General features: G+C 43.9%; 1 protein-coding gene across 1 annotated transcript in view; it reads right to left on the reverse strand.

Moving 5' to 3' along the window:
* Positions 1 to 371: 371 nt before the first annotated feature.
* Positions 372 to 13,160, reverse strand: part of UBXN2A (UBX domain protein 2A) — a 33,156-nt gene continuing 20,367 nt past the window's right edge. The window contains exons 5-7 of the mRNA XM_045286591.1: positions 11,905 to 12,042; positions 5,975 to 6,133; positions 372 to 727 (exon numbers count right to left, since the gene is read on the reverse strand). Coding sequence (XP_045142526.1) covers positions 505 to 727; positions 5,975 to 6,133; positions 11,905 to 12,042 — 520 coding nt within the window. The 3' untranslated portion in view covers positions 372 to 504. The remainder of the gene's footprint in view (positions 728 to 5,974; positions 6,134 to 11,904; positions 12,043 to 13,160) is intronic.

Here is a 13,160-nt window from a genome sequence, read left to right on the forward strand (position 1 = left end):
TACTGCCTTCCAACCATCTAATTTTAACGCTTATCAAGTAATTAGCCCATAATATTTGACTTTTAATGTACTGACCTCTTAAATCTGAGACAGCTAATATTTTAATCACTGCCAATTGAGAAGGTAATGGATACTATTTTCAGTGAATGAGCATGTTTACTAATGTATACCATTTTAAGATTCTAAATGATACAGTTGTTACAATACAAGGCGGCTTCAAAAAGTTCATGAGAAAAAAAAATCCCATTACTTTTTCATTCCATTATGACGTCCCATCGTACATCTTACACTGATTAATTAGTATTACAAAATACGCATATTCCCTTTGAAAATCCTTTTGGGAAAAGTGCAAAGAAAACCGTTTCTAGTCGTATTTTCCTTGATGAACTTGTGTTTATTAAAAATATCCTCCGAAGGAAGAAGGACTTGAACCAGAAGTCCAGGGAATTTGACCTTTCTGTTCTCCATTTCGGTTGGCATGCCCGCTGAGAACTATCTCTCCTGTCAAACTCCCACTTTGTCTGTAAATCCAGGGCTAGAAAGCCCTCTAAAAGGCTCGGCAGTTCTTTGAAGTCTCTGGATGACGACGGCATTGTGCACACCTGCTTCTTCCAGAGTGAGGGTTTCATCCAGCAACCTGAGGACGGGAAGCGCTGTTGCCAGGGAAAAGGGACGGCTTCTTTGAGATCCTTGGGATTTTTCGATGAAGTCTTTGACGTGGCTTACCCTGTAAAGGAGCACAAACTGTTCATGTAATTTTATGAGAATGTGGACAAACTGATTTAAGGCACTAACTGCTTACATAGGTATCTGGCAATGTTAATACACAGAACACTCATTTCATGAACTAATCATTTGGGCTACTTTAAAAGATTAGGAATTACTTAGGAATTACTACTGTTAAACTTTGTAGGTGTGAAAAAGTTTTATGGTTCCATTAAAAAAAGAGTCCTTAATGATTAGAGATACTGAAATATTTATAGGAAGCCTGCGATTTGCTTCAAAATAATGGCGGTTCATTACATTTCTCTTTGCTTTTGTCTAGAATTTCCTAGAATGGAAAGCTGATCTATCTATCTCTAACTCATCAGAAATAACCCAAGAAAACACAGAGGATGCCTGGTGTTCCTATAAAGAAAAGAACTTAAAAAACGTCACACTTTTAGAAAATGTAAAAAGGTGCATAGGTGATTAGAAGGCAGTAGTATACTTAACCATGCAATTTATTACTAAATGAAAATATAGCTTAGGTACTGTTGTCAAATTAATATTTGAGTTTGTTTGGCCACAGGAGAATGAATATCGAGAATATTTTGAGGCTCAGGTACAGCTGTGTTGAAATGATTCTGCACAAAAACAGGTTACAATTCTTCAATGCCAGGTCATGCTGTGTTTCAAATACAATTAGTAATTCCTTTGTCCTTAATGTCAGTGCAGTGGAATGTTTTGGCTGGTATTGCAAACACAGGGTTAAGTCCTTAGAAGGCAACACAGTCACTGGTATCTGGAAGGTGCTTCAAAGTTAAGCTCATCTGTCGTATAAAAACCTCACTGCCCTCAAGCCGTCTCCAAGACCCTGCATCCGAGGAGAGCAGCTCCACAGAGGTTCCAAGATTATAAATCGGTGTTTAAATAAAGCTACCTTATTAAAAAAAAAAAGATTATAAATCTTCACAGATGCTAGACTATAAATAGCCACCCTCCTCTTTCTCCTGCAGAATTCCTAGCAGATTTGAACGACCAACCTTGAGGCTAGAAGCCCACTGCACCTCTGGGTGGTGGGGAGAAGAGACTGAGGCCAGAGAGAAAGAGAGAGACCCACAGGTCGTCACAACTAAGGGGCCACTCACTGAGTTAGGACTCATGATTATTTTATGTCAAATCAAACTGACAAAATATTAAATTTTTAACTTACCATTTACTGAAATAATCTTTTCCCCTAACTTAGGCCTAAATATTTATCATATCACTCACATGCTTGTGTACCAGGAAAAACATAAGTAGATTAAGATGGTTAAGGTCTTCCTAAAAATGTTAAACCATCCCAATATCTGGACTCACTTGTGACTCAGGCGTCCACATACAGAGCTTGCCACACAGTCCTTGCACCGTCGGCTGGGCTGGTGATACAGAATTCCTTCGAAAGCATCCTATGCTCTCTGAGATGGTCTTTTACACAGCCAGCTGCGAACTGTGCTGCCAGTTTTGAGGCAGGTGCCAAGGCGAAAGCAGTTACAGTATATACTCATGTATAAGCCGAGTTTTTCAGCACATTTTTAATGCAGTTTTTGTGGTGCCTCAACTGATATTCGGGTCCGCTTATACTCGAGTATATATGGTATGTTCTGACTGTCTCAGGGCCAACGGATTATAGGACACATCCCCACTGCAGAGAAGCTAAAATGTGAAAGGAAAAAAAAAAGCCTCCTTTGGATATAATGATATGTGGCATATCACTCACGATGCAGAATTGTAATCAATTCATTAAAATTCCCTGCATCTATTAAATCTATAATAACAACAAAACCCAGCAAACTCATCACCATCAGTTTGATGCTGATTCACAATGACCCTATAGTACAAGGTAGAACTGCCCCTGTGGGTTCCAAGACTCTAAATCAGTGGTTCTCAACCTTCCTAATGCTGCGACCCTTTAATACAGTTGTTACTTCATAAGGGTCATTTTGCTCCTGTTATGAATCAGGCGACCCCTGTGAAAGGGTCATTCGACTCCCAAAGAGGTCGCGACCCACAGGTTGAGAATCGCGGCTCTCAATCTTTAGTAGAAAGCCTCATTTTTTTCTCCTGCAAGAGTGGTGGGTAGTTTTGAACTGCTAACCTTGGAGTTAGCAGCCCAACGTGTTATCTATTATGCCACCAGGGCTCCTTAAATCTATAAGGGTTACCGCAAAGTTTAAGACATGCTTCTGTGTATTTTAATTGACTACTAAAAATTGGAGTAAGCACTGGCTAAAGCGTCTATTACTGAAGATAAGTATTAACTAAACAGGAAGACAGTAGAGATGAGAGGACCTGGGGAAACATTTGTTCAAATATTGATTCTTGTTCCAAGGCAACGGGTGGGATCCCTACCTCACAGCCAGACTGCACTCGACACGGCACGAAGACCTGACCCAGGCGGAGCAATCGGGCCATGTCTCTTGGAAATCGAGACATGGAGAATAACAACTTTGATTCTCCCTCAGGGGCTTAGCAACCAGGTCTGGGCTCCTGCGTGGAAATCCCGCAAGTGCAGAGATGAGACAGTGTCTGCCTGGTTCCTAATGCTCTCCAGTTCCTATCCCAGTTCTCTGGAAGGCCAGTCTTCTGTGTTCAGCTTCGTTTTGGCACGTGACAACCAACGATGCTCTGCTGAAGCACCTACAGACGACTGATCTCCAAACCCAAACCAAACACACTGCTATCAAGTCAATGCTGACTCATCGCGACCCCTGTGGGGGTTCAGAGACAGCAACTGTCCACAGGAGTAGCAAGCTCAGTCTCTCTCCCTGCAGAGCTGCTGGTGTTGAACTCCCGACCATGAGGATCGCAGCCCAATGCGTAACCACGGTACCACCAAGGTGCCTTCTAAGTATGACTGGTGTTTTTTTTTTAATATAACTTGGAGTTAGTGATGGTCTACTAAACGGATGGGGGGGGGGGGTTACTAGTGAAAAATATGAAAGCTAATAAGTGATTACTATCATCTATTATGCAGGGACACAGAACTAGGACTATAGCGGCGAAAGTCAAAATGAACACGAAGGAGAAATTCATTCATGTGTTATAAAAACGTAAAGGGTTTAGATTCATTAATTCAATAAGTAATAATCAAATGCCAATGGAAAAAAAAGCAATGACTGTTCAATAGTTTATAACAGATAGTAGGATACTATCTATTGAAAGATCCTTAACATTAAAAAAGCCTTATTATTAAATAAAAGAATATGCTTTAATTTCTCGCATCAGTCCCTTATTGTAGGACATACATACGATCTGCAGTTTTTGACATCACAAACAATATTGTGGTGAACACACTGGTAACTAAATACCTGTGCACATCCATGACGATAAAACCCTGGAGCTGGGATTGCTGTTGCTGGGTGCCATGCAGGGGGTTCCAACCGCTGGCACCCCTATGCACAGCAGAGGGAAACACTGCCCCGTGCCGTGCCGGCCTCACCAGTGTTCCTGTGCTGAAGCCCACTGCTGCAGCCACTGTGTCAATCCTGCTCACTGAGGGCCTCCCCTTCCGTTCCCCTTTCCTCTGCCAACTATGATGTCCTTCTCCAGGGGCTGGTCTCTCTTGACAACATGCCTAAAATAAGACAGTCTCTCCATCCTTCCTGTCGGGGGGGCAGGGATTCTGGGGCTGTACATCTTCCAAGACAGGCCTGTCTGTTTTTCAGGCAGTCCATGGTACTTTGAATATTCTTCTCCCGCCCGCAATTTAAACGCATCGATTCTTCTTCGGTCTTCTTTATTCAATGTCCAACTTTCACAAGCATATGACGTGACTGAAAATACCATGGCCTGAGTCAGGTCTATCCTAGTCCTCAAAGTAACATCCTTGCTTTTCAACCCTTTAAAGAGGTTTTGTGCAGTTGATTTATCTAATGCAATCTGTCATTTGATCTTTTGACTACTGCTTCCATGAGTATTCACTGAGGAGCCAAGCAAGGTGGAAAAACTTCACAACTTCAATCTTTTCTCCTTTCATCATGATGTTACCCACTGATCCAGTTGTGAAGATTTGTTTTCTTTACATTGAGTTGAGTCCATTAAAAAGGCTGTAATCTTTTATTACCATGAGCAAATGCTTCAAGTCCTCCTCACTTTTAGCAAGCAAGGCTGTGTCGTCTGTCTATCACAGGTTGTTAAGACCTTCCTCCAATCTTGATGCTACACACTTCTTCATGTAATCCAGCTTCTCTGATGCTTTGCTCCGCACACGGCGTGAGTAAGGGTGGTGAGAGGCCATCCCCCTGCCACATGCCATTCCTGACTTGAAACCACGCAGCGTTCCCTTGCTCTGTTGGCACAAACTGTCTCTTGATCCATGTTCATCACAGTACGACAAACTGCCAGATCAACAGTGGATACGATGTTGAGAGACCACCACTTTTCTGTCAGTTTGTTGTACTGTGATGGCTTGTGTGTTGTTGTGAGGCTGGAATTATCTGCTGCACGAAACCTCTTTCCAAACCAAAACCAAACTCACAGCCATCGAGTCGATGCTGACTCATAGCAACGTGACAGGGCAGAGTGGAACTGCCCTGTGCGTCTCCGAGACTGTGACTGTTTCTGAGAGTAGAAAGTCTTCTTTCTCCCTCGGAGTGACTGGTGCCTTCAAACTGCAGTCCAACAATGTGGAATGTTGAAATGTAAGGATGTTACTTGAAGGACGAAGGCGCTCCTGGCCCAAGCCATGGTACTTTCAATTGCCTCCTGTGCCTGTGGAAACTGGACACTGAATAAGGAAGAGCACAGAAGAACCCATGCATTTGAATTGTGGTGCTGGCGAAGAATACTGGGGGTACCACGGACTGCCAAAAGGACAGACAACTCTGCCTTAGAAGAGGTGGGGCCAGAGTGCTCCTTGGAGGCAAGGCTGGTGAGACTTTAACTTAAACACTTGAGAGACCAGTTCTGGCAGAAGGACATCAAGCCTGGGGAAGTGAAAAGAGGAAGGCCGTGGGCAGGTGGGTGCACACAGTGGCTGTAACCACGGGCTCCAACTAAAGAGCAAGTGTGAGCATGGCGCAGGACCAGGCCGTGTTCTGCTCTGTTGTGTGTGTAGGGGAGCTAGCTAGGGGGCCAACCTCCTTGATGGCACGCAACAAAACAAAATATTTAGAGAGCTGCTTATTAATATCCTTGATTTGTTCTTAAAAATAACTTTTGTCTGAGCTGAAAAGAAATTACATCTCATCTCACGGAATGATCAAAATAAATACTGAAGCAGAGGACTCACCTTTGAGAAGTGTTAAATTTCTGGACGATCCTTGTCCCATTGGCCAACCAGATCCGCAGGCTGGTGACGGGTTCCAGAGGCTTCAACGGGACGGCACACACCCCGTCTTCACTCTCCACTGCAGAGCTCTTTGCTTTGCAAACAATTTTTGGTGTGGCACTAAAAAAACCCAAACAGTCAGACACATCTTCCCACTGCACAGAAGTTTATCACGAAACAATTACTGTACAAACTTTACACACGGATACGCTGCCTACTATTAGTAGCCAATGGCTTTGGGAAGACTTTTGTATATTATACATTTATGTACCAGAAAACAAAACAAAACAACTAGTTCAAAGTGAAGCTGAGAAATAAAAACACAAATACTGCAAGTACAAAATACAGTGGGGGAAAATTAAAAAAAAATAATACAGTGGAAAAGAGATCTGCTCAAATGCAGAAAAAGGGGTTTCATAATGAATTGACCGAAACAATACAGACAGCAAAAGTTTCCTTCAATGTTCCTACTGTGAGCCAAGCAGGAGCCCAGGAGGCAATGTGTTGGACTGCTAATCACCAGCCACTCAAGGAAGGAAGAAGAGGCTTTACACTCCCATAAAGAATTAGTCTAGAAAACCCACAGGGAATGTGGTCGTACAGAGTTGCTAAGGCGCCCTGGTGTTGTAGTGGTTACACGTTGGGCTGCTAACTGCAAGGTCAGCAGTTTGAAATCATTAGTTTATCTGAGGAGAAAGACAGGGCTTTCTAATCCCAGTAAGAGTTAGTCTTGGAAGTTCACAGGAGCAGTTCTACCCTGCCCTCAAGAGTCGCTATGAATCAGAATCGGCTCAACGGCAGTGAGTTTGGTTGGTTTTCTGGTGTCCCATGTAAACCAAAGTTAAATGCCTTACAGCCATTTGTCTTACTCCTAAGTACTTACCACTTAACAAGGAAGGTTCAATGTTACCCCTAAATTCGAGACTTCGAACTGCTAAGGAACTTGTTCAAAGATTACACAGGGGGTACAGGATGGGCTGGGAACGAACATTTCACCTTTTTTTGAAACAAGAAGACCCCTCACACACTTGGTTTTCCCGTAGTGGCGTCCTCGTAAGCTGTGTTCAACATCACAACAGTTTCTGCAGCATTTTTCTTGAGCAGGCAAGAAAATTTCACAGCTGCACGCTGTTCTCTTAAGTCAGCCATCACAAAAAACGAGGTTTGAGTGAAACGGCTTTTACGAAAAAATTCACTGTGACCATAGAGAATCTTCCCAAGTGATGCCAGTGGGTGCACTAATTCAGAGGGAGTTACTTGATGCTTGCCTTCTGGGGAAAAGCCCAGCCTTGTTTTCTTGTTTGTTTTTTTTTTGGTGGGGGAGGGTACCTCCTTGTATGTCTAATGTGAACTAGAAACAGCAGGGGTAGGGCATAAAGACCAGCTAACATCACCCGTCTCACAAAAGAGAAGCAGTTCCAGCCATCACACGAAGGGTATGTTAATGACAGTTTTGACCGGTCTAGCCCGTGAATGATGTCATAAACACTCAGACTAAAAAGCTTCCACATCCCAGCTCTGGAGCCAGTACTGTGAGTGGCCTAAATCACCTCCTGTATTCCACAGAGATGGGTGCCGTCTTCCTTCTTGAAAGTCTGCAACTCAATGTCCAGCCAATAAAAGAAAATTCCCTTTCTACACAGCTTCCCCCCACTACCTCAATTTCTGACATTCTTCCTTCTATCCTCTCAGATCTACCTAATGCTCTCCAGCTGTGTAATCTCAGCTGCGACTCATTCTCACCCCGCCACACTTGCACTCACTACTTCCTCCTCCTGAAACACCTGCCCCTGGAATGGGCAGGGATGCTTGCCAGGAGCCCTGATGGTGCAAAATTTAAGGCTCAACCAGAAAGATCCGGCAATTTGTTTCAGTAAAGATTACAGCCTAGAAAACATTACTGTGCATACTAAAGACCTAAATACTGAAAGAAATCGGTGTCACAGAATGTATTTATTGTACAGAGACCTCAGTTGGATCAGACAGGACTGGGGCTGTCTGTGCAGTCAGGCTGGAAAAGCAGGGACTCCAGGCTCTGACTGGAATCTGTGCTTTAGAATATATGACCTAACTGATGGCACTCACTGGTGGGAAGGCTTCTGGAAGAAGGGATGATTGAAAGCAGGCTATAAAAGGCAGGCCAGGCAGGGTATCCAGCCATGTGGGGTTAGGTATTGGGCTGCTAAACAGGAGGTCAGCAGATCAAAACCACCAGCGACTCTGTAGGAGAAAGCCCATGGAGCAGCTGGACCTTGTTCTGCAGGACTGCTATGAGGCACAGTGCACTCGATGGCAGGGTGTGTGCGGCAGTGTTCTCCTGAGGGTCACCATCTACTTTCATGTTGGTTTCTCAGGAGTGGAAAGTCAGAGCATTCCAGCGTCAGTGAGTTGTGAACACAGAACGATTAAGCACTAGGTCCCATCTTCCAAAACACAGATTCCAGTCAGACCCGGGGGTTCCTGTTTTCTAGCCAGACTGCACAGACATAATCCCAACGAGTCTAATGGCCGAGGCAAAAATGGCCATGCTTGGCAAAGTAGGGGGGCAGCAAAAACAGGCAGACCTTGACGAGATGGACTGACACAGTGGCTGTCACAGAGGGCACCAACGTAAGGACTGTGAGGGTCTGGGCAGCATTTACTTTCTGTTGTCCACGGGGTTGCCACACATCAGAACCGACTCTGTCGGCACCTAACAACAGCAAGCTGCGTACTAGGCAATTACTGGACCTGACGGTGACTCAGAAAAACCAGGTTTTTAAAGGTTCAGCAGCAGTTCTCAACCTGTGGGTCGCGACCCCTTTGGGGGGGAGGGTCGAATGACCCTTTTTCACAGGGTCGCCCGATTCATCACAGTAGCAAAACGACAGTAATGAAGTAGCAACGAAAATAACTTCATGGTTGGGGGTCACCACCACACGAGGGACTCTCTGAAAGGGTCGAGGCATCAGGAAGGTTGAGAACCACTGTCTCCTCAACTCCATGGAAGTCAGGAGGAGGGCAAGGATCCCTCAGGCAGCGCTAGTCTGTCCTACAGGGGGCACTGTGGGTTGGGAGGGGCTCCCTGGCAACCAGCAACAGTTGCTGGGTCACAGAGAACCCACCGGCCCTTTTTCTACTGTTGCCCTCTTTGCTGCCTTTACCGACAGACAGCTCCAGCTACGCCTCCCTTCAAGGAGACACTTCGAAATCCCTCTAAGTCGGTGCGGGGCTGATGAGGAGCTGATACCAAGGGCTCGCGGGGCTGATGAGGAGCTGATACCAAGGGCTCAAGTAGAAAGAAAACGTTTTGAAAATGATGATGGCAACAACAAATGTACAGATGTGCTTGACACCATGGATGGATGGGCGGGTTATGATAAGAGTTGCAGGACAAGCCCCCAATAAAATGATTTTTAAAAAATTACTCCCCCTCCCAAAAAAAAAAAATTACTCCCAAGTCAATGCATTTGACTCATGACCACAGCAGCAAGAAAAGGGCCAAGGTGTCCTGTTTGTCATTGCAATGTCTAACATGTAATAGCTGCGCTTTGTAAATACTTGAGTCAGTACAATTAAAATTAAAAACATTAACTTCCCAAAGTCTGTATTTCCATGAATACTGCTTTCACCCGAAGACCAGGATCTAATTAAAACGGAAACTCCCATTTTTCACGCCTGTGCAGTCAGCCTCCCAGTGCACTGCCAACAATATCCAAGTCAGCCTCCCGGTGCACTGCCAACAATATCCAAGTCAGCCTCCCGGTGCACTGCCAACAGTATCCAAGTCAGCCTCCCGGTTCACTGCCAACAGTATCCAAGTCAGCCTCCCGGTGCACTGCCAACAATATCCAAGTCAGCCTCCCGGTGCACTGCCAACAGTATCCAAGTCAGCCTCCCGGTGCACTGCCAACAGTATCCAAGTCAGCCTCCCGGTGCACTGCCAACAGTATCCAAAACGTAACTCACTACACCACTGGCTCCTCGGTGAGACAACGTGTTTGTGGATAAGCCCTGTTGGCTGAGAGTCAGAATGGGCGGGCACACAACAACCAAATAACGGACTCAGGGAAGGTTCATTATGTTTAAAGCAATTAAGTAACAGGTTGAGGGGAACAAAATGTTCTTAGTATCAAAGTATCACCCCATGGCTGACTGTGAAAGGAAAATGCAACTTTGTAACCAAGAGACCAGGCTGTTACCCTACCTAGGCATACTGGGAAAAGAGTTACTATGTGCTTCTCCATGTGATACAACATCAAGGACTCATTTCCTTCTCCTTCTCCTTCAATTTCTTTGTCTACTTAGCATAAAGCAGGATGCGTTAACTTGATACTTGTTTCTGTTTCATCTCTTTCTCATTAGGCTGTAATTTCATGAGGGCAGGGGTCAAGTCTCGTGTGTTAACAACTCTTATCTTCTGTGTCTGACATAATGTTTCGCACAAGTAAATAGGCAGTGAATACATACTCAGTTGAATAAATAGATGAATTGAAATACTCAAAGTATATTGCCCCACATGGGGGAGGGCTTTTCAGAAGGCCAGTCCTGGTGGCCCCAACAGTGAAGTGAACAGCTTCCTGAAAGGTTGGTGGTTGGAACCTGTCCAGAGGCTCTTTAGAGGGCAGTTCTGGCAACCAAATTCTGAAAGGTGAGATCAGTCTGCCTTCAAAGTCCACGACACAATTCCATTCTGCACGCACCTGGCTGCCTGAGTCAGAAAGGAAACCAGAGACTTGGCAGGCAGTCATGTGGCAGATGGAATAAACTAGAAGTACTTAACAAAGGGCCTCCTAACTGGCAGCGGTGAAATGACATTTATGGAATTGTACCAGTGCTTTAGAGCAAGGGGCTCTAGGATTTTGGGGAAAATATACTAGTTTTCCCATGAAACCCTTGAAGACCCCTTGTAAATTATTCCATTCATGAGTTTTGAAGCTCATCTCTTTATAGATCAAAGATGGTGTGTCACAGGAGCCTGTTGGAAAACTCTTCACAACTAAAAGCAAAACCTCCCAGTACAAAGTGGCGAGGGTGACCTAATGGGAGGACGGGAGTGAACCTTTAATTCCAGGTGACAGCTGAGGGGGGTACAGGCTAACCAGTTGATTTCTACTCAACAATTGAATCAAGGGGTGATAGATCTCGATACATGTATAGCGATATGAGGGGCTTCAGATATTTAAAGACTTGTTCTCTTGAGATAGAATTATCAATGTAATCACCAAAGCTTGGCTGTCAGGTTGGGACTATGTATGCTACATTAAGGTGACCAACCCCCCCCAACACAGGAGCACACATGTGCACACGTATGTGCGTGTACACACACACGGCATTGCATGTACTAATCACACAAACTGACCAGTGATAATACAATAGTGACATAAAGGAGGCATGTCTTCTGGTTCCCCTCTGCTTTTTACTAACCATGCGATTTGGCTAAATCACTGTACTCTTTTGAGCTTTCTCTCTTTTAAGCTGTTCTCTTAATAACAACAAAGGTATTACCGGTAGTTACATTCACCTCATGATAATTATAAAAATTAAAGAAATTAGTAGCGCTACTTGAATAGTGCTGTCCAGGACAGACAATTTGAGAGTTTAAATGGATTGCATCTTTACCTTCTCCACAGGTGGAAATTTCTAAAAGAAATCGTAAATGTGCTACAGAGATTAGGTCTTAGATTATAAAAAAACAAAAGTATTTCATTATCATTTTGAAAGTCATATCCAGATGTTTTTGTATATATGAATCCATATACAGCTTAGCAACTTGGATAATTAAAAGGTGTGTTAATTCACAAAATAACCCATATCCGCCCTCGTTGCACATTCTGTCAAAAGGCATGCTTAGATACAGAGCAGACTGGAAAGTGTGCCGCTCAACAATGGGGTCCTGTGAGCCCACTCACCTTCCCAATCGGTGACCCCGCCCTGAGAAGGGCTGGAACATGGGCTTCGTTGACGTACACACTTCATGCTTCTTATCTTCGACTTTAACATCCACCTCCTCTTTATCAAAAACCCCCTGTAATTCCAGAGGTAATTCCCTTCAAAGGAAAAGGAACAACGTGATACACAGAAACGTTCCAGTATGTTTGCTCCTTCTCTGAGCGCTCCAAGGAGAGCGAGTTACTCTCTAGAAATAAGATCTCTGTAACAGTCTTTACAGTGAAAGAACTACATTTATTGAAAGATGCTAAGATGAAACAATATTGACAATACCAAATACCCAGAACAGAGAGTAATTTTTAAGATCATAAATTCATGTGTAGTTTTCCAGCAGTACCAAAGTCATGACGTATTTGGTGACAACACATGGCGAAATTTATTATCTGATCATTGTTATTGGTGTCCAAATAGGACTAAAATGTGCTTACCCCCTCCCCCAAATTAAGCTCTGATGTCAATTTTTGAATGAAAATAAGATATTTACTCTGAGAAACAGTAATGGTTAAAAAAATTAACATGTAAGAATTTAAAAAAATATGTTAATATTTGATCTTCTTACCATCGAGATGAAAATATTCTAGTTAGGACCAGACTTACATCTGTGTGATGCTTTCTTTGTCTATGTTAAAGATACCTCTGTTTTTAACAATGTAAGCCCCCTGAGGACAGGGACCACATCAGTTTTACTCACAAACATATTCCAATGTCAGGAATGGTGGTGGTAGCACGTAGCGGGGTTGGGGCAAATATCTGGTGCATGTTATGGTCTTTTCAAAGTCAGGTCTTTTTTCTTTTTTAATGAGAGTGAGTGAGTGAATTAGAGAGTGAGTGAGAGTGAGTCAGTGAGTGAGAGTGAGAATGAGTAAATTAGAGAGAGTGAGTGAATTAGAGAGTGAATGAGAGTGAGTCAGTGAGTGAGTGAGAATGAGTAAATTAGAGAGGGAGTGAGTGAATTAGAGAGTGAGTGAGAGTGAGTCAGTGAGTGAGAGAGTGAGAATGAGTAAATTAGAGAGTGAGAGAGTGAGTAAGTGAATGAGTGAGTGAGTGAGAGTGAGAGAATTAGAGGGTGAGAGAGTGAGTGAATGAGTCAGTGAGCGAGTGAGTCAGTAAATGAGAGTGAGTGAGTGAGAGTGAGTGAGTCAGTCAGTGAATGAGAGTGAGTGAAAGAGTGAGAGTGAGTCAGTGAATGAAAGTGAGTGAGTGAGAGAGTGAGTGA

Source organism: Echinops telfairi, unplaced genomic scaffold, assembly GCF_000313985.2.
Source record: "Echinops telfairi isolate 266 unplaced genomic scaffold, ASM31398v2 ScPeMD7_9;HRSCAF=40, whole genome shotgun sequence".
In the NCBI taxonomy this organism is placed as follows: Eukaryota; Metazoa; Chordata; class Mammalia; order Afrosoricida; family Tenrecidae; genus Echinops; species Echinops telfairi.